The sequence below is a fragment of the Acanthochromis polyacanthus genome, chromosome 9 (assembly GCF_021347895.1).
Source record: "Acanthochromis polyacanthus isolate Apoly-LR-REF ecotype Palm Island chromosome 9, KAUST_Apoly_ChrSc, whole genome shotgun sequence".
Taxonomy (NCBI): domain Eukaryota; kingdom Metazoa; phylum Chordata; class Actinopteri; family Pomacentridae; genus Acanthochromis; species Acanthochromis polyacanthus.
Window position 1 is genome coordinate 34,656,654 of NC_067121.1, and position 19,104 is coordinate 34,675,757.

The window sequence follows — 19,104 nt, forward strand, 5'->3', positions numbered from 1 at the left end:
CAGGTCCTTCCACAATATTTCTGCTGAATTCATTATCATTGATCATTCCAAAACATTAACTTGATCTCCTACAACCATTCTTTGTTAGAATCTTGCCCCATGACCCACTTCCTCTCTAGATTCAGTTCACAGATAGATCTCCTGAAAGAATTCATTGTTCCATGATTGATGCTGTAACGGGCCCCAGTCACAGCATTACTGCCACGTTGTTTCACAGACGGGATCAGATTCTTGTGCTGGAAAACAGATGTAAAATGTAAAATGTTCAGAGTTGTTCCCCATCATTCTACTAAACATTTTCCAATATTGTTCTGCTTTGTCCACGCGATCCTTAACAACTAATGCTCTTTTTGAATAGATGTGGCTTTCTTCGTGCTACCCTGCCATGCACGCTATTGTTGTTCAGTGTTCTCCTGATTATGCATATTAACGCTAATCAATATGACAGAGGTTTTTAGTTGTTTAGAAGTTACTCCGGGTTCCTTTATGTACTCACAAACAAAAACATGCTTTGTTCTTAGAGTGATCTCATCTGATGGATCCATGTTCTTTAAATTAAACAAGGCGCCCACTCACACCTGATTGTCATTAATTGATTGAAAACACACGACTCCATTTAACCTTCAGGTTCACAGCTAATCCTACACGTTAGAATTCTTTTGTCACTAAGAGATAGAGAATACAATATCGGATCCTTTTCCGTCAAATAATAATCAATTTAAATTTTTTGCCTTACTCCTTTTTTTTTTATAGGGTTATGGTTAGCACCACTATAAGTTTACCTACTGAAGTTCTGTATTTAGGTACAATACTGATATAACTAAAATGCATCACAACAGGCAAATACATAATTATTTTGATGCACTAATCAATTTTGAGATATTTTGCTTCCATGTCTTCTTTTGGACGAGTAGGCCGAAACCATCCAAAATTCACATTTAGGTATTTATCTTGCTCTACAGCACATATCTTTAAGCACAGCTTTCTCAGGAGTTTTCACTCCCACTCTGAGCCAGAAATCTCCACTGCAGAGGCATCAAACGCTTCAGTTTTATTTCCATCTATATTCTGAAGGTTTTTACAGATGAGTTTGTTCATATATTATTCACAGGCTGATTTATATGCCTAAAAACATAGCAAAAATGGCTTTTTTTTCTTGGCTGCTAACCGCATTTTCTTATGAGGGAGTAAAAAGAGACGTTCAAAATCCAAGCTGGAAAAATCTTTGACAACTAATGCGTCAAATATAATAAAATGCAAATGAGGGCATTTCAAGAAACATAGCACCTCATCTGCACATTTAAACATTGGATTTTTAAAAAATCTTGTAATGCAAAAAAGAAATAAAGTCTTAGCTGCTGTTATAAATTCTGGAAATTCTATGGTCATATTTGTAAAAAAAAATGATCATATTCACCTATTGTCTTCTCATAAATGCCACATATTATACTTTTTACTCCACTAGGACTTTGCTAGTTTACACTACAGCTCAAATCTCAAAAACAGGGTAAATACTGTATGTTCTGAGTGTGTTTAGTATGCTATTACCACTTCATTTTGCTGCTACAACAACACAAACCTACTTTGCATACATTTCCACCATCCACTTGTTACTGACCTCTACTGGCGGGGCCATAAAGTGCATCACACGACTACTTTGACAAATATCTTTTAATCATCTTCAAGGTACAAAATACAGACACGTTTGACACAGTGGGGAAAAAGACGATAAAAATCGTCAAAGGAACAATATGCCAGGCACATGTTAAAGTGCTCAGTGATAAACAAACCCAGTGCAATCAGAAAGATGTCGTTATTCCACTTTGAGGTTAAAAATATCACAATGCAACGTACTTTAGCACTGGACTGAGTGGTTCAGTTATTGCTCTGTATGAACATTTGTCAAATAAATGCAATCATGTGTATAAATAAATTTATTCGTAATATTAAATACATAGAAATTATAGGAGTAGCTTGTTACAATTCTGAACGGGATAACATTCAAACTCGTGATATCTAGATATGCCCCAAAGGAAAAAAAAATAAAAAAATCATCCAGCATGCTTCACATGCAAAAAATGCTGAAACCACCACGATGAGTCTTCTATGTACATTCAGCCCCTGAAGACTCTGAACACGGTCAGTTAACGGTTTTACATATATTTTCGACCACTTTGTTGAATTGTTCTGGTTGATCAGCATAGACGTGGTGAGAAGCTTGATTTATCAGCTGCAGAGAAGAAAAGAGAAGGAAAAAAAGACAGTGAATAATTATATACAGCCTTAACCCTGCAAAACTGAAGTATAGAATAAATAAATACAAACATAATACGTAAAACCCAAGGATAGAAAAAATTTTGTATAAAAAAAATAGCAAAAACTATATATATATGTATATATATATATATATATATATATATATATATATATATATATATATAGTTTAGATCGAGTTTTACAGGGTTAACTGAATCAAATATTAATAAAACTACACTAATTAAAAGCTGGAATGCACATTTTAGATTCATAATTGGGTTACATCTCTCCCCTGGCTTGCTTTCTTTATTATTAAATGTCTGGGTCAATCCGCATTAATTCACTGAATGCCGCACCATCTTCAATTTGACGGATTGTTTTTAATTAAAAGTTGTGAATAGTGATTGAGTTGACTATGTGTAAAATCTGGGGTCACATACGTTTTTGAGTTATGTCTGTGAAGCAAATTTCAAAGTGCTTAAACTTGAGTAATACCGTAGCTGGAGTCCTAAAGTTTAATAGGCTCATTGATATGTACATCTGGTCTTTGATGGTACAACCCTGCTTAGATAGAATGATTCAAGCCCGTTACATGATGGTGTCAATTTGGTCAAAGTAATCTCCTTGTTGTTCTTCAATTCTGATTTTCCACCATCCATAAAACCTTTATTTTTCAACCTAGGAAACTGATTTTGTTTCATTTTTTCTTCTGTGATTGGCATAAATAGGAGCTTTAAAAATGTAGAATATGGTGCCAGTCAGAAACAAATACTAAAATTACATGATTTGCATTTATGGCAAAAATTAAGGCAATCATTGAGCAGGTTTGACAGATTACATGACTCCAATAGTGTCCAAACTGGAATATTTATATCATATTGTTACTTGGTTGAAATTAAAATCATGGTTTTCCAACTTAGTGCTTGAAATAATCTGATGAATTGCAGAACCATTAGCAATCACAGGTGTATGTCAGAAATATATATTTTACTTGTGTTTGATTTCTGTACCAAGGTCTCTTTTAATTCAACATGAGCTTGTTAGGAAAGACTTGGTCACATAGAAACACTGTGCGAGGAAAGTTGGTATTATTGCTACTGGTAAAGTGAGATGGAATGGCTCATCTATGTGTAAACTCACCAGCACTCTGGTGTTGGCCTGACCCCGAATCTCTGCCACTCTGTTCCCAGATGAGCTGTCCACCCAGGACTGTGCTCCATACAGCATGGTGACGGGAATGGAGGGGGACAGCTGATCGACACGCTCCAGCATCGGATTCTTAGCCCAACCCAGAGAGGCGGCCATGGCCCGGAAGCCCACCTCTCCACTGGGAGGAAGAACACAAAGAGAGGAGTGTAATAAGTGAGTACATCGCTACAACAAAAGGATTCAAGGACACACATTTTTTTTTCTGACATACCTTGGGGTTTGTGCATTACAGTGGTATATGTACTCCGTCATGGTGTCATCATCAAACAGATCTTCAAATTTCCTCTTGAAATCAGGACGGAATCTGTTCACCAACCCCGGACCTGAATCAGCGGCACATTGTGAGTCGACGGCGGATCACTACATGTGCTGCTGCGTAACAGTGAATGGATATTTACACTCTTACCCCATGGACCTGCTGCTCTGATCACAGCCAGCGGGTTGAAGAGCGAAACTACCGATATAATAGGTTTCAACCAGCGGGGAGGAACTGGCCTCTTCGCCTGACCCTGATCATCCTGGTCCTGAGTCTGGGGATGTGTCTTGGGTCGCTCAGGGAAACCCCAGGGATCTACCAGGATGAGGTGCGACACTCTGCAAAAAGGTACCACAGAGAACAGTGAGGTGCACTGCTGTCTTTATTTACACTTCCACTAGGAAGTGCTAAGTGGATTTTACCATCAACACCCCATTACACCAACAGTGGGTTGAAAGGCATCGTAGATTTAAAAAAAAAAAAAAAAAGAAGCATAAATTACACCATTTTTCAGAGCCAGAAACTGTAAAATCGGAAACTTCAACTGTCTTTGAACTAATAATTTGTGATATAGTGAGGAAAACGAACTATATTTCAACTTAAAATTATTAGATTTCATCAAAATCACTTTTTCTGCAGCTCATTGAAAAAAAAATGTCAAAAATAAACTATTTTTCACCAGATTCTGTTAAAAAAAAAAAAAAAAAAAACTAGCACAGAACAAAAAATTCTGTGCTCTATGTTGCATCCAAGAAACTGTCAGTGGCTCACTGGCAACTAGAAGTCAGGCGACAAAAATTTAGGATCTATTCAGCTGAACTGTTACAGAGAGACAGGTATGGATACAAATTAAAGATATTTAGAGGACAATAAAACATATTCTATCAATAATTTAAATTCAACACAGCTCAAAAACTGTATACAGAGGAGCAAGTTGTTGGGGGATACAGTTCCCATGGTGAAATATTGTGTTTGTAGAACCCAGAAAAATATAAATAATTACATATTCAGAACATGTGAAGCCACTATTTTTGCACTTTCAAATTTTTTGGAAAATAAATCAAATATAATTAACTTTTTATATATATTTTATACCTTATTCCAACTTTTTTACACGACACAGGTTCCGTAAAGGGGCAAGAATTTATATTTACTAGTTTTCTTGTTGAGGAACAAAATCTGAAGATACAGAATGAGAAAATCTGATACTTTGTGATTCTAATCTTACTATGTTTCAGTGCAAAGACAACTTTAAAGCAACAATAATTGATTTTTCTCCCCCTTCAGGGGAAGTGGAATAATCTGTAAACACCAGCTGCTACAGTGAACATGCATGGTAGAATTTGTGTTCTTATGCATCCATCAAGCATCAGCTTGTTACCTCAAACAGCTGCCTGTAGAGAGCTGAAAACAAAGCCAGGCTGAATCAAAACAGTAAAGTTTCAGGGCCATTAAACCAAAATAATAGGCTGTGAAGCTGAAGGAAAACTGCAGAGATGGGTGATCTGTCACAACAAGAGCCCCCTTTCACATTACAAACAGTAATCTGATTCATTGTTAATAGAAAAATATATCTTTCAGTGCAGCTTTAAGTTTAATTTCATGGTGCACGTTTGAGAGAAATGCTTGTTTGTTTTCTGTTTTTTCTGTTTTTACTTGACAATAGATGAAAATATTGATGCTACTCTGATATCTGTGTAGCAATATAAAGCTACATCCAGTCAAGTGTTAACTTAGCTGGTCTGAAGGTAACAAAAGCTACTTACTAGCAGATCTAAAGTTGAGTAATTGACAATTTGTATTTGTTTGCTTCATTGTTTTCCAGCGGTTTTTGTGCCAAGCTAAGCCAGCTGGCTGCTGCCGTTAAGTCCATATTTAGCATGTACAGGTCAGAGCATTTCTAATTCTCAGCAAAAAAGCCAGTAAGTGTCAAATTATCCCTTTAATAGCATGGCAACTTTGTTAATGTTAAGCCTACTGACAACAGAGTTTTTGATTCAAAAACATTTTCTGCCTTTACTTGTGTTTTTCCATAGAATGAGACGCACTAAAGTCTTTTATCCTCAAAGGTAAACCAAATCACAGCAGCAAATTTCACACATTTCACCAGCATTATTACCTAGAAGGGTACTGAATAGCATAGGAAGTTGCCAGGTATCCCCCCAGACTGTGTCCCAACAGAATCATGTTCTCCAGACCGACAGACTGCCTCCACTGCTCAATGGAGTCGATGAACTGCTCCTCTGCCTTGACGGCATCGGAGGAGAAAACAGGCCTGGAGCTCCTGCCAAAGCCCAACAGGTCGAAGGCATGGACAGGCCGCGACCGACTCAGGGCGTCCAGGTTCCTGATCCACAGTCCTACCCCTCCTCCAAAGCCGTGGACCATCACAAGAGGAGTCTTAGGTGCTGAAGGAAAAACAGGAAGTTATGTCATCAGTATCACTAATGCATTCTTTACGGCTTTGTGGGATTAAACCAGTCACCTCCCTTTAAACAAACAAAGACTAGCATAAGGGTGGTAGAACACAACACCTTCTTCTGCAGGTTTGTGAATTGTCTTGTTGGTGACAGTCAGGGTCCATATTCGGTCTTGGCTTTGTAGGGTCACAAACCTGGCCCACAGGTCATTCTGAATGCCTGTTGGGACCAGACAGTGAGGAGTAACAGTTAGGATTAGCATATTTAGAAGCCAAATTTATTTAATATTAGTTCCCACCAAACATATATGAACACATCCTTACAGGCGAGAATCCTGGACTCTGCTGTCTTCAAAAGAGACATTGAGGTTGGACGCCAGGAAGGCCGCCAGTTGCAGACTGAATTTGACCTAAAAGAAGCAAGATGGAATGAAAATCATGTAAAGAATGAAGCGATCGTAGATAGCAGAGGAAATGTTTAGCAAATGGAGAATGGACAAGCAGATTGTTCTGGCACAGACCCAAGGTGAAAGCCAGTGTTATCATTATTTGCATGGTGTGTACGTGAAGGCTACACGGGCAGGAGTCATGTTTCAGAGCAGGCCAACATCGCTGTTGGTTATCCTGGTGAACTTCTGCCTCCTTTAAATCATCATTACGTAACAATACAACAGGTGTGTTTTAATGGTGGCATCAGCGACGCCCATCTTTATGACAGAATGTTGATTCTATACTAAAGTAATCTGAGATAAAGTGGGCACATCCACTCCTTCCAGTCTGACTGAAGGTAGAAACAAACTGATCTCACATTCCTAACTCCACCATCACCCTGAGGCCTTTCACCTGCTCCCCAATTAACAAGTCATGTCGGTTTTTGCTGAGTCATTTGTGTGAGTGCCACTCAAAGTAGCTCTTCTCTTTTGCCAATGACAGCTATAAAGGAAGTGTTTGTCGTGAGTGTCAGATGAAGAAAATCTTATTCAATCCCTGTTAAAAATATTATGTCAGTCCTGTGGTTCCTGCTTACTTCTCAGTATTGTATGTAACCTGACACTCGCATACAGGAAGTTACATACAGTAAGTGGTAGACTAAATTTATAGTCATTTTATTGCATCTCGGTTCTATTTCTGTCACATCAGCGAAGCAGAAATCAATTATGTAGTGCATTAGTATGAAGTCACATCTCTAAAATGCCCCCAAATAAGTTTTATTCTTATAAGTGCAGTTACATAGTGCGATAACATCTACATTTAAGTCCAAACACGCCATAAAATGGATGACATAGCACTATCCTTTAAGTTCAACACAGAGTTCAATAAATCTCTTAACACATGAAGTGTTTAATAGTTTAGCTACCGTGTGATGTTAGCAGCTTGTTTTCAGATCTGCAGGTAAGTTACTCACTGTGTTTCACCGTCGGTCTGCATGGGAGCTGTGGTTGCAGCAGGTTCCATTGGTTGGCATAGTCCGGTTACTATAGTCAAATAAAGTACGATGAACCACACGTTCATCCGTGTATGCTTTGAAAACACATCAGACTGCTATATGCTAATTTATAATGTTTTGTAACTCGTTTACTCAAACGTCAGCTGGGCAAACACAAAGATCCTCTCTGCTGCGAGATGCATCGCCACAACACAGAAAACTTCAGTCGAGTGCAAAGTGTGAAGAGACGTTTACTGTCAACAAAAATGAGAATTTCTTGCTTATTTTCAGTGTAATATTTTGCCGTTTACTCGTCACAAATCTTTTCATTACTTTTTCCTGATACATATATAATTTTGGGCTTACTTATGCTGCTGTACAAATAAACCGACAGAGCGAATCATCTTCTTCTCCTTACCACCTTTGTATCCGATGTGGGCGGTGCCAAGGCTCCCTTCTCTTTGCTCTTCGTTCCGATCTACTCGGAACCAATTGTCTGCAACACCACGTCCGCTTCCGGTTACTGAGGACACGTCACTGGTTTGACTGAGAAAGGGAAGCTGTGCAGAATTGTCGCGTTTTGACCACTTTAAACGGCAAAAAAGATGTCGAACTCAGTCATATCTGTTATTTCTCGGTTTCTGGAGGAGTACACCACCACGACGCCCAACAAGCTGAAGGTGGTGGACGCGTATTTGCTGTACATCTTGCTAACAGGAGCGCTGCAGTTCCTCTACTGTCTCCTCGTCGGCACCTTCCCATTCAATAGCTTTCTGTCGGGCTTCATCTCATGTGTGGGCTCCTTCATTCTCGCAGGTAAATATTTGTTCAGTTAAGTGTTAAAATGTAATGTTGGTGAATTGTTGAATGCGTCAATTGGTATTTTTTTTAGTCAGGCATCGGACTTGTGGCCCACGAGTGAACGCGCTTGCACAGACAAGTTAGCTAAGCATGCTAAACCACACAGCAGCTTCAGGTGTAATTATGCTACCACAAACCAAATAAACGTCATTTTTGACAATGAAATTGTTTACCCACGCCTTATTTGATTTCTAAAGTACACGGTTGTCCATAGCATGCTATGAGCTAAAAATGCTTTCAAAAACAGAAATAATATTTGTTTGTGTTCTATCATTTTACAAAATGCAAAGTGAGGAACAATAGAAAAACTTAAATCAAGTCCATATTCGGTGTTCCTACTCTATGCCTTAAATTCAGCATCAATTCTTATAGGCACACTTGCACAAAGTAAGGCACTTTGTAGGACTATGGTCAGGTGTATGGTCAGAATCGTTTTTAATGGCCAAGTATGTACACATCATTCAAGGTATTTGGTTTTGGCTGTTGGTGTCACCCTAGGATTATGGAAAGAGAATAATATAAAATAAAGAAACTATTGAAGGAACAGGGGAAAAACAGTAATAGAAATAAATTTAACACAATATATGCAGATATTTACAAGCTAAAAAGGAATATATAAACATAGTAGTGCAAAATGACAATTGCTCCATGATGATGCAGTGCAAAAAGCAGAGAATGCTGTTCATAGTGCAAAAAATAATGTACATATCCATTATTATATTGTACAGGTATGGAGGAATGGCTCAGCTGTTTATTGGGGTGATGGCAGTGGGGAAAAAAAGCTGTTCTTGTGTCTGGTGGTTTTATTGTACATGGCTGTGTAGCACCTGCAAGAGGGGAGGAGGTGAAAACACTTTATATCCAGAGAAAACTGTTTATATCCAGTGGTATGATCAACCACTTATACTGAACAGGTGCTAGTGATCATCAATTGCACATGTAATTTGAAACAGTCATTAACTGAATCAGAAACAGCTGTGTAGGATGCTTAAAACTGCTACCAAAGTGAGGCCGTTGAAGACAGTTTCATGTCACAGGTCATACATAAGGGCAGACTGAGCACAGCAACAAGTCACAGGGTACTTAAACTGCATCAGCAAGGTCTTTCAAAGCAGACTGGGGTTTCAAGATGTGCAGTTCAAGCTCTTTTGAAGACGCACAAAGAAAGATGATTATAGACGTGGTGGTTGGTCAAGGAAACTTACTGCAGCAGATGAAAAACATCAAGCTTATTTCCCTTTGAAAAGGCAACATGTCCAGCAGTGCCATCAGCTCAGAACTGGCAGAAACCAGTGGGACCCAGGTGCAAAAAAGTCTGGACTTGCAGCCAAAAAAGCCATACCGCTGACATGGAAACAAGGCTAAGCAACTTAGCTATGCACGAAAATGTAGAAACTGGGTTGCAGAAAAATGGCAATAGGTCTGATGAGTCAAAATTAGAATTATCTGGCTGTAGCAGAAGGCAGGCCGAAAGTCTGGAGAGCAGTACAATGAGTGTCTGCAAGCAACAGTGAAGCATGGTGGAGATTCCTTGCAGGTTTGGGGTGGCATTCCTGGAAATTAAGTTGGAGATTTGGTCAGGATTAATGGTGTCCTCAATGCTGAGAAGTACAAGCAGATACTTTTTCCATCATGGAATACCATCAGGAGGTGTATGATTGGCTCATAATGTATTCTGACCCCAAACCTACAGCCAATCTAATTAAGAACTATCTTCAGCGTAATTAAGAACAAGAAGTCCTGGAAGTGATGGTATTCCCCCCACAGAGTCCTGACCTCAACATCACTGAGTCTGTCTGGGATAACATGGAGACTAAAGGATTTGAGAAATCTGTGGTTCGTTCTCCAAGGTGTCTGGAACAACCTACCAGCCGAGTTCCTTCTAAAACTGTGTGCAGGTGTACCTAGAAGAATTGATGCTGCTTTGAAGGCAAAAGGTGGTCACCAAATATTGACTGGATTTAGATTTCCCTTCTGTTCATTGGCTGCATTTTGTTGTTTGATGAAAATAAGCTATTACTACATACATTTTTAAAAGCATTCATAGTTTGCGGCATTTTTTCTACACCTGCCTACAACTTTTGCACAGTACTGTATAACACGCACACAATGAAGTAGTTGGACCCATAGAATGCTATTAATACAACTCAAATAGAATTAAATAACAGCATTGTTTACTTTTTTCTTCTATCGACGAGTCAGTTATTGCACTGATCGTTCCAGTCATATTGTACAGTGCCTTTATTCCTCGTGATTTTTATTTTGAATTAAGTAATCAAACTTTGTCTCGATAAGTGCTTATGTGGATTTATAAAAGAAACACCATCACATTGATTGGTTTGAGTGCACAACTAACATCTGCTAACAGTGTAAACAGTTCAATCATGAATATTAAATATGATTTTTCTTTAGCTTTCGATTCAAGTAGAACCTGATGTCATCTGTTACTGTGTTGTATTCGTCAGTGTTTCTTTGTTTTCTTTTTAACTGTACAGCTGTTTGATTTTGTTATGAATTAATGGTAAACTGCAGTCCCAGCGCTTTTGTTTTATTTGTGGACTGAAGAACAAAACTGATCCTAAATCCTCTTTGTCTTTTTTTAGTGTGTCTTCGTATTCAGATCAACCCACAGAACAAAGGAGAGTTCCTGTCCATCTCCCCAGAGAGAGCCTTCGCTGACTTCCTGTTTGCTCACACAGTCCTGCATCTTGTTGTGATGAACTTCATTGGCTGAAAGAGACGTACATCAAACTCACATTGCCCCCCTTTCTCAGAAGGTGGCTGTTTTCTACATAAGTTCATCTTTATTAGAGAGTCTTTACAATGTCGGTTTTGTTTGGTCTCTGCAGTGGACTTCCAAGAGATAGATTGAAGGTCAGCAGTTAAACACTCTCAATGTCCAGCTCTCATTATTATTTTATGGTGTTAGTTAGCACTCTGGTTGTCTGCTTCATATTGTGTACAATCTCCTGAGTAGCCACAAGCATTTCTGATGTCCTACCAGAGCACTTTAAACCACAGAATCTGAATGTTTTTTAGTACTGGTGGTGTTGAGTGAACAGCAGTCAGTTCAAGGAATCCTTTAAATACAGTAAATGTCTGTGAATGTGAGAAACTCTAGAAACATTCAGCATACATCTGTTGTTTGTGGCTGAATGCAGAGTGAAGTCTGTCAGTGGACAATGAACAGAAACAGAGAAAATATGCTGTTGTCCTTCAGGTGCTCTTAGTCACATTACCTGTCCCTGCCAGTTCATCACTTTGTTCTCCATGGAACAGCTCCAGATAGTGCATGTGATAAGATGCTTCTCGAGGGAGGTCTGCATGATACCACATATTCCTTTTGCTTTAGTAGAAAACGGCGATATTGAATTTTTTGACTCGCCGGCAGCTCGGAAGGTCACACGGTATTGTTTTGTTGCTCTGTTGCTTCTGAATAACTACTTCCATAACCTCAATGTCACTAACCCAAGCACTGCTGTTGTTTTTTTTCTTTCCCCACAGATTACGACAAGAGAAGTTATTAAAATTCCCCTAAAAGACAAGAAGCTGCGAGTGTTTTTGTGCCATCGCACCATCCATGCTGAATTTAATGCATCTTGTCACATACGATGCAGTACAGTTTTCTTACTGACAAAATGGTCAAGTTTTTTATGTTGGAAATTTGTAAAGCATTCCCATTTTGCACTGGTTCAGAAATAAAACAACTGTAATGGTGGCCTTGTGAATACTGAAGCAGTTCTTGAAAGCAGCTAATGATTGCATCAACCTGGTACGACCCAGATATAGAAAAAAATTAGCAAAAAAGAATATGTACATATATCTAAAGAAAATTGCCATTTGCCTAGCTCTAGCCAAAACCCAAATGTAGAAGAAAAAAAGAGCAAAAATTTTACACATATGTCTGTGTGTATGTATATATAAATATATTAGAAAATAGTGTATTTAAATCTAGAAATTCTTGAAATATTTAAATAGAAATTATTTTCTATTTATATGTATATATAATACATTAGTTTCTCTCTCTCACTATGTGTAGGTAGATATATATATATATATATATATATATATATTTTTTTTTTTTTTTTTTTTTTTTTCCATTTGCCCCATTTTGCTTGTTACAATTTTTAAAGGGTGGCTTGTAAGAAAAATCTAAAATCCAAGTGGTTGTGAAAAAAAACTCCATTGCTAGAAAGTTAAGTACATCATCCAGAGTTGTGTATTTGCATTTTATCTATTTAACGCTACAGTCAGGACTGTTTTTTGTTCCTCATGCTCAAAGCTTTATCGCACTGAATATTATATAAAGCCAGACGAGCCCTCAGTAGAGGGCAGAACCACGCCCTCTACTGGCGAAAACCCTGTCCTCCCTATACAAGTGATGCGATATGTATCAATTTTGATCATCATACGCATCTCCCTTCCTAATTGATCTGCTGACCTGTAACTCCACAACTGAGCAGGGGACCTTAGACTGATCTTCAGTGCCAAGTTTGATTATCCTGACTTTAGCACTTGCAGAGATATCGGAACGGACATTGCCACATACATACATACATACATACTTACCCAGCCAGCCAGATACCGCACCGAATGCAGTAACCCCGCTGACGTTCGTCAGGCGTGGTTAATAACAAATGGCACATTAAGCACCAAGCCTCTGCTTTCATTTGAGGAGGTGTCGATAATAATGTGGGAGATGCAACCCTTTTACCACGTAAACCTAATCCACACAAACAGAGGTATTTTTTAAAATGAGTTTTTTTTTCTCCTTTGTTCTCAAAGTCTCTGTCCAAATGAAAATGCAAAAGCACAACTGAATGCCCCTGAAGCTGTGTTGGCCAACAGAGGCAGCCTGAGAAAAAGCTATTATCAGTTCCAGAGTACCAACAATGGCACATCAAGGACAGAGGAGAACATGCGTGGACTGATTGTGACACCTCTGTTCCTCAATAAAAGTGGAAGAGTAACTGTATATTTACATTTAGAAACATTCATAAAAGCCATGTTATCAAGGTTAGCTCGAGCACTGCTTTGGTCATGTCCACTATTGCACAAAACTGCCTCATGCAAACAAAGGAGATGACAGCGCTAACAAAGTTTCCATTTGATTTGAAATTGCATTTGAGTGTGGACAGAAAGTCAAAAAGCATAGACAAAAGCTATGATTTGAACAATATACTTGTGGACAAGCCGGAAGGTTCGATGTTCAGATGCATTTTAAATCAGACAAATCATTTATTATTCAGTTGTAAATCCTTTGCAGTCGTTGACACCAGCAGACACTATACAGGTCAATATATAATTGTGTGACTTTTTGTAACATAGCTGACAGGTATCATAGTTGATATTTTTGCTGTTGTCAGGCCTAAAATCAACATGGCCGCCTATAATCAAACACCACATGGCATTTTCAAGAGAAAGATTCTTCTAAATATTATATATACAATTCAGTAAAATTGACGTTTATTTATATAGCTATAGTAGTAAACCCGTTGACATGCCATAAATCCACGCTTGACTCACACACAATTTTACATTAAATAACTCAGAAAGCCTTGGAGCCTTGGAGTCTTGCCAGTCTTTTCTTCAGGAGGAAATGACATCATGTGGAGCAGGTCATGTGATCTGGAATTAACACACTTCCTTGAGAGGTGTTTTTGGAATGGATAACTTAGTTGAAAGTGTTATTAAATTTGGACGGTTATTTCGTTGACATTTTTGTGATATCCAGTCATTTGTTATTAATAAGTGATTGTTTCCGTAGTAAATAGTTATGGAATTTGTAAAGACACGATCATGATGAACATAAAAAACAGTAGCTTTTTTACTTTTAATAAAAATGTATGCAAGATATATCCCATGGATTTCAAAAGTCCCTCACTTATATATAGACCCATATCTTCCCTGCTCATGCTATCACACCTTTACTGCAGACACCTTCTGCTCTTGCCCGTTGTATTGGAAGCTCTCAGCCTTTAGACTTCAGCACATGGAATGCAGCCAAGTGTGCAATTACTTTCAAACCTTTCCGGACACTATGTATTCATAGGGCTGCATTTCCACCACAGTTCTTTCAATATTGATACAAAAGTGTGTAAATTAAAGCTGAGTCTTGGCACTTTAATGTGATTTTCATTCTTGTTTTTCAAACCAAATGTGCTGAAGTGCAGAACCTGCAAAGCGAAAAATGTGTCAATATTAAAGTCTGGATTGCATTTTACAATTAAATTCTACATTATGGGGCAAGTGTAGTATTTTATTTTTGCAACTCTGCATTTATCTGACAGCAAAACATAGTCGGCGAATGAAAAACACGACAACCCAACAGAATCCTAAGTATTTAAAATTAGCTCCACTTGAACAAGCTGCTTCAATAATACTACAACAACAACTAGTTCTGGCATGAATGATTGTGCATAATGAAAACTGCATTATGTACATTTTGAATGCAGGCCTCTTTTTCTGTAAACCACACACTGCACCGTATTATTTTTTTAAGTTGAAGACTACAAGCTGAACTGGCATTTCCCTACTGCCCTATTGCTGCTAAAGGAGGACAAACCTAGAACATTACTCCCCAGAGGAAAAAGAGGGTTTGCTCCTATTACTTGTTCTGGAGGAAGTGATTGAGTCAAACACATTCCTTCTGAAATTGCTTTAAACTGTGCTGAGCCGGTGCTGGCTTAGATTTGTCACAGAATGCTCCGACCCGAGGCTACATTTCTGCTGGTTTGGTCTTGTGGTGTGAATGCGTGGGATAGTATGAACTTAAAAATGAAACTACCTTGCATGCAGAGATGAAAAATAGGCTGAATTAAGTCTGACATCTCACATTTCTCCTGGAAAGGTCAGATCTCTTTGTGTGCTCATTTAATAGGAAGCAAAGTCCATGTGCGAGACTCCGCATGCTGATGTTAAATGTGATTATCATCATGCTGCTCGTTACATTACTCTTCCTGGGCACAGGGTTGGTTAAGGTAACTGGAGGATACACAGGTGAATAACTCTGGAAATACCACAAAAGTTCTACATTTGAAACAGTATTTAATTATGTAGGTATTATCAACAACATTTGGGTCAATATATAATTGAGGAACTTTTGAAGTCCATGGAATAGATTTTGCATACATTTTTACTAAAAATGAAAGAAGTAATGTGTTTTCTGTTTATTATGACCATATCTTTCCAAATTCTATAATTATTTATTATGGAAACAATCACTTATTAATAACAAATGACTGGATATCACTAAAATGTCAACGAAATAACCATCCAAAATTAATAACCACCTTCTAATTAGATAAACAATAAAATGAGCTTATTCAAAAATATTTTGATTGTGTTCTTTTTATTAAGTTGAGATAATCATCACATATATTTCTTTATTGGCAATATATCAATTTTAAAATGGAAAATAACAAATTGTATCATGTCTGAGAAATCACTTTCAACTAAGTTACCCATTACAAAAACATCCCTCGAGGAAGTGTGTTGATTCCAGATCACATGACCTGCTCCACATGATGTCATTTCCTCCTGAAGAAAAGGCTGACAAGACTCCGTGTGTGGATTTATGGCATGTCAACAAGTTTACTACTATATTTTGATAAATAACTTTCAATTTGATTCAATTGTATATATAATATTTAGAAGAATCTTTCCGTAAAAATGCCACGTGGTGTTTGGTTATAGACTGCCATGTTGATTTTAGGCCTGAAAACATAAAAAATGTCAACTATGATACCTGTCAGCTATGTTACAAGAAGTCCCGCAATTATATATTGACCCATTTAGTTTAAAGCTTAAAAGCTGGAGTAGCCCCCTTTCAGGCAAAATAGCTTAGTAATGGTGTTTTCTTGTCATATTATTACTGGTACACTTCCATTTTATTCTTTTTCAGTATTTTTTAAATTACAATAAATGAGTAAATATACTGTTTAAGACGACTACATTAACTGTCAGTATTTTGAACTATAGTCTGCTGAAAAAAAAAACACGGGTGTTACTGCTAAGTAATGAAAAATATGTAACATAAGAATCCCAATAATAAAAACAAACATTAGGAGGCATTATGGCACCATTTTCTCTTGAACCATATGGAAGCAAGGTTGCTTAACATTACAAATGTGAAAGCATTTTTAGAGAAGTTTTCTGTAATGAACTGAATACTTACCAAGTAGCAGCGGTATTTTAGAGCTTTATTACCAGCTCACTGTCTGCACTGAGAAGACAAGAGCAAAGCTATAAAGTCACACTCTGTCTTATAGATAAGTCTCTCTTTCATATGGCATTAGCGTTTAATAGCTAAACGGGATGTGTATTGCACATATCTGTATTTCAATTCTTCACAGTCAACAGAATATTTCTGATATTCGCAATGTTATTATCCACAGCTGTCATTTAAATATCCACATCATCATTGTGGCAATATAAATGATGCCACCTTTGCTATTATGGAGCTTCTCATTACAGACACTGAGAGTTCACCCGCAGAAATCTGCAAGGTGAATTGCAGATATCTGTAGCTGAAATATGACTAGTCGTAATTCGGATATCCACTGTGTAATTCAGAATAATCATAATTCTAGTTTAAGTTTTAATTCCCCTCATTTCAGTATATCTACATAGTCCTTTATAGTTACATTAAATTCAGTTTGAACCAGTTAGAACTAGATATGTTTATCAGAATGATGTCGTGGATATCTCAGGGTGGAATTCTGCCTAATCAAATCATATTTACAGATACCTCAGATTAGACCTGACTAGGGGAAAGGACATTGCAGATATTACGTCAGAATAAATCAGTATCCGATGGCAAGTCTTGCACAACAGGAAATTATACAACAATTCCGTCAATAATGACCTTTGAGATAACTGCAGCAATTATTTTGACTGTATATCTGGAATTAAACTTCTGATTAGTCGCAGTGTAATTACGATGAGTCAGTGTGGCACTGCTGATAGTCAAATTCAACTGAATAGTAAAACGGATTGCCATATTCTCATATTCCTCCCAGCAGATTAAATATATGAGGGTCAGCATCTCTGGATTTTGCCTAACTGTTGCATAGAACATTTTTCACTGACAAGGCAGCCTGTCAGTCCACTGAGCTATTTGTGTGGGTCCATCTTCCTTTCATCCCCTCTGGAACGTCTGATTTACACCTGCAACGGAGACAGGATAAGGCCTCATGTTCACTCTAAGGCCTCAGGGTCAAACGGCAGCGAATGAGAAACAAACCTTTACGAGACAGAGCACATGGTTAATATATAGCACATGTAAAAGAATGCTTTACCCAGTGTCAGCTGGAAAGTACCGTTTCAAGATGGTAAAGCTAGTAAGATATTCTATCACACAGCTTTTGAAGATGTTTCCGACCCTGACATTTTAATCAGGTTCACTTGCTCTGAGAATCAGGAGGAAAGTTCACCAAATAAAATGTTTCATATCTCTCATAGCAGTGACTAATATGTAAACCAGTCTTTCACGATGCTGAGAGGAATGTAAGGATGCAGGGATATGACAAGGAGCTCCACTGGCTTCTGAACTGCTTTTGGAAATGTTAAGTTTCGATTCTCCGATGTGCCTGAGCTGTCAAGAGGGTAAAAAAGTTCACTTTCATTTCCGAGATCTGTCTCAATCTTTCCAGGAAATGGATGACCGTGAAAGGCTGTGTGGCAACAGCAACAAAAGAAAAAGGGACTTTGGGGACATCCTTCACGGAGCAAATTGAGAGGACTGGAATAATTGTTGGTTAATTCAGTGGCTGAGGGGGTTGTGTGCAGAAGCCTAATCCGACAAATGAAGACTGGACCGAATCCAAAGTTTTCAGGCATCAAAATCAAACAATTTAACTGCAGACTGCCAAATGAATTCTCTGCAGCCGTGAAGGGAAGGGGACTTAGAATGTGATTGCTTGGGGAGAAAAGGTTATTAAAAATGGCTAAGACTAAGTATGACACGTCTCAACTGACGAGCCACAAGGTTTTAGGAGCAGTTTAACATTTTGGTAAACAAACTTGTGTGCTCTCATGTGCAGACTGCGACAAAAGATTGAGGTAATTAGCTTAGCATAGTATGAGATCTGTGCAAAAGCCAAATTGTGTAAATGTAAACTTGTGGTTTCTTTATGTGACCCTGTAAATGTTAATTAATTAGTGAGCCTCAATGATGCCTTAGTGATGCATTATCTTTGGACTGACACAGGTTGTGTGTTCATGCTAAGCTAACTGGCTGCTAGCTGTAGATTCCTTCATTACCATACAGCTATGTGAGCTATCAATCTTCTCACCTCTTGGCAAGAGAGATAATAAATATATTTTTGTTAATGTTTACCTGTTCGTCTAAGATTTTATTTTCTTAAATTTCACAGAATTGATGAGATTTATTTAAAAAAAGAAAGTGTCTGAGAAAGTAAGAAAAATCCCTAAATAAGTTACAGAAATACAACTTGCACTGATTTTCACACATTTCCAATTTAACCCTTTCATGAGCAGAAAACCACAACAGGAGGAATGCTGTTTTTAAGTCATGCAAGTGAGACAAATATTTACACAAAGTCATAGAAAAATCATGGAATTTAACATCAGCTCCACAGTCTTGGCAGCTTGGCAGACGTTAACGGAAAATAACACATAATTAGAATCCAGTTGGCACTTACATGGTTAACATCT

At 37.9% G+C, this 19,104-nt stretch overlaps 2 protein-coding genes across 2 annotated transcripts; one reads left to right on the forward strand and one right to left on the reverse strand.

The window, feature by feature from the left end:
- Positions 1-1,653: 1,653 nt before the first annotated feature.
- On the reverse strand, positions 1,654-7,733 carry abhd4 (abhydrolase domain containing 4, N-acyl phospholipase B). The gene is made up of 8 exons (XM_022205114.2): positions 7,546-7,733; positions 6,465-6,550; positions 6,256-6,360; positions 5,841-6,129; positions 3,872-4,059; positions 3,677-3,788; positions 3,397-3,583; positions 1,654-2,230 (listed from the first exon to the last, which is right to left on the reverse strand). Exons 1-8 carry the CDS (start codon positions 7,650-7,652, stop codon positions 2,141-2,143), a joined length of 1,164 nt encoding a protein of 387 aa, XP_022060806.1. The 5' UTR covers positions 7,653-7,733; the 3' UTR covers positions 1,654-2,140.
- Positions 7,734-8,064: 331 nt separating this feature from the next.
- On the forward strand, positions 8,065-12,145 carry dad1 (defender against cell death 1). Its single transcript, XM_022205115.2, has 3 exons — positions 8,065-8,382; positions 11,031-11,204; positions 11,932-12,145. Exons 1-2 carry the CDS (start codon positions 8,172-8,174, stop codon positions 11,159-11,161), a joined length of 342 nt encoding a protein of 113 aa, XP_022060807.1. The 5' UTR covers positions 8,065-8,171; the 3' UTR covers positions 11,162-11,204; positions 11,932-12,145.
- The last annotated feature ends 6,959 nt before the right edge of the window (positions 12,146-19,104 follow it).